A 2,885-nucleotide genomic window follows, 5' to 3' on the forward strand; every position below is an offset into this window, starting at 1 on the left:
CACATTTAAATCATAGTCATACTATTAATATGATATAGGGGTTATGAAGCCGTGCAATGCAAGTATAATTTAGTTAATCTGATAAACTTCTATGAATAAACTTGACTTTGACTATAATAGGGACAGAAGAATACACGTTTAAACTCATCTCAGTTCAGCATTGATTATTGTTACTCATTAACGGCAATAACCAACTACCCAGATAGAGACATATTAGCATTGATTATTGCCAATCACAAGTTGAATTTTTCTATTTTGTTTATTGATCATTTGCTTATAGGCCTGTTTAAGTTTGATTGATTCTGCACAATAGGCCAATTTTATGAGCATTTAAACATGTAGTAGACATTTCCCTCTTTGAACAAGTCTTCCAACTTGCCTAAACTAGTTTGAAAAAAAACCAAGCGCTTGAGCTCGAGTAGCAAACGAGTCTCTGCAAAGGACGATATTCGGGAAATACCAAGTTCGATTCCTGGCAGAAACAACGCTAAGCCAGTGCACGTGCCTCCGTAGCACGAGCCGAAAAAGATGCGGAAATTTGCAAACAATAAAGGAACAGACATCCATAACAAAAAACTTGGCAAAGGAACGAGAATAAATTAATAAACCAGAGACTTTGTTCATCAATTTAAAACAATTTGGAGTATCTTACAAGCGGTGATTCATTCAACGTAGACGAAAGAGTTGCATTCTTTTATACAATGGAAACAACCATGGACGAACAACAACACAAATACAAGATGCAAAATAATTAGTTCAAAGGAGATAACATGCATACGGATCAAAAGAAATCAATATCTAAATAGTTACCAGAAGGCTTCACACCAGGCGCCGCCTTCTTCTCAGCTATAAGTGCTTCTTTCATGGCCTGTCTCGGCACTTCTGGAGGAGTTGCGCAACGGATCAGCGCCCAGTTAATATTTTGAAAGAATGGATGTTGTTTTATCTCTGTAGCTCCACGTCTATACGCAAGACGATGCTGAGGCTCTTTCACAAGTAGACCCCTAATCAAGTCCCTAGCAGCAAAGCTAACACTAGGGGATTCAGGAAATCTTAAGGGCTGCCCAACTACGTTAAATAAAGTCGCTCGATTTGCTGAACCTTTGAATGGTGTTCTACCGAACAAAAGCTCGTATAAGAATATACCAAATGTCCACCAGTCTACAGCACTGCCGTGACCTTCGCCTTTGATGATTTCGGGCGCCAAGTACTCGTGTGTGCCAACGAAGGACATTGATCGGGCATTTGTGGGCTCGGCCATAAGCTCGGGGAGTGGTGTCACCTGATTGTGCACGTCATTCTTAGGTTTCAACTTCTTTTCTTTCTTTTTGGATTTGCCTGATAGAAAACGCGGCGTGAAGCATGACGGTTTGATGCAATCTGGCTGAATTACACAGGTTGGTTCAATGCAAGCAGGCTGTATACAGTATCCAGAGCTTTTAGTCTCCAAGCTGGTGTTTGATGACTTTACCAGAGTTGGACTGACGGCACATCTTAGAGAGAGATCCAAGATAGGTGGGATGGGATGGAAAATGATATCAAGACCGTGAGAGTGGAGCAGTTGCGCAAAGGCTCGGTCTTAGATAATATGCAAATGATGATGCAGCAGATGATGCTGAATTTTCCACCACCACCTCCTCCTCAGTGATAACCTCTGTGAGTTCCCTTCCTTCATTTTAGCTAAAACATTGGGGACAATGTTTAGTTGAAGTTTAAGGGGGGCTTTAACTATTTTTGTTAATTTATTTACTTTATGCTATTTGTTTCTATTTTTTCCTTCAATAAAAGACTATTTTTTTATTTTTTTCCGAGCTAAAACCGAAAATTTTATTTTTTCCAAAAAGAGTTCCAATATTGAGAGCACTAAGAAAGTATATAGAGTTATATAACAAAGAGTTGAGGTCAAGTAAACCAAAAATTTGACAAAAGGGCCTTTATTTGAACACCCTAAGTTTTCTTGAAAAGAGACACGAGTCTAACGCATAGATTTGTACCATAGTACTTAGACCTTGAAAAATAGATTAGTTTTATTTGACGGTCTGGCATAAATTAGATTTACATGCATGTGTGGTTGATTGAGAAACAAAAAGAAAAAGAGAAATTAACACCGAACAGATGAAAAGGTGGTAAAAGGCAACCAGCCCTCTAAGTCGAGTAACCCTCACCTGGTTATTCAGCCCGACGGTGGTTGATCCCCAAACATCGTCCTAAACAAAGGACAATATACAAACCTATAAAGGTTTTGAAAATTTCATCGGTGGATAGAAAATGTTGCATAAATAAAAAATTCCCAATCGACCTTGTGCATGTGATGATTACCATAACTTCCATTGCCTTAATTTGATTGTCCGAATGAAAAGGGAGGAAAATCATAGACAAGACTTTAGTACAAAGCATAGTTAGAAAGGTGTTCGAGTAGGAAAGCTTAGGTACATAGTCTTATTAAGGTTTGTCTTCTTGTGAGGACTCTTAGAGTCGAATGGCACCGGAAGAATTGACTCGTGGCCCTTTTGAACAAAACCTCACGTACAAGTAGCGGTGTGTCTTATTTTTTCGTGAATTCTTTCTTTCGATATTTTTTCTCATTCCAAAAATATATTTTGCGAGCTTTGTTGCTTAAGGACAAGCAACGATTTAAGTTTGTGGGAATTTGATAAATGATCTTTGTGTCGTTTTCATTCGTTACTTGCATTGTTTTTACATCGCTTTTTTGTCGCATTTCCCTTCATTTCTATGTTTTATGCATTGGTTTGTTGCTTTTTTCTATTTCAGGTTCAAATAAGTTTTCCGGACGATAAAAGGCAAGAGTTGAAAGAAATACTAAGAAACGCGCGAAGTCAAAATTTCTCCAGTAGTAAACCAGAGTCTTGTTACGGGTGCCCGTA

General features: G+C 38.4%; 1 protein-coding gene across 1 annotated transcript; it reads right to left on the reverse strand.

The window, feature by feature from the left end:
* Positions 1-590: 590 nt before the first annotated feature.
* LOC131613490 (protein kinase PVPK-1-like) lies at positions 591-2,331 on the reverse strand. Its single transcript, XM_058885156.1, has 3 exons — positions 2,320-2,331; positions 2,060-2,207; positions 591-1,578 (listed from the first exon to the last, which is right to left on the reverse strand). Exons 1-3 carry the CDS (start codon positions 2,329-2,331, stop codon positions 782-784), a joined length of 957 nt encoding a protein of 318 aa, XP_058741139.1. The 3' UTR covers positions 591-781.
* Between the last annotated feature and the right edge of the window lie 554 nt (positions 2,332-2,885).

Source organism: Vicia villosa, linkage group LG6 (genome assembly GCF_029867415.1).
Source record: "Vicia villosa cultivar HV-30 ecotype Madison, WI linkage group LG6, Vvil1.0, whole genome shotgun sequence".
Taxonomy (NCBI): domain Eukaryota; kingdom Viridiplantae; phylum Streptophyta; class Magnoliopsida; order Fabales; family Fabaceae; genus Vicia; species Vicia villosa.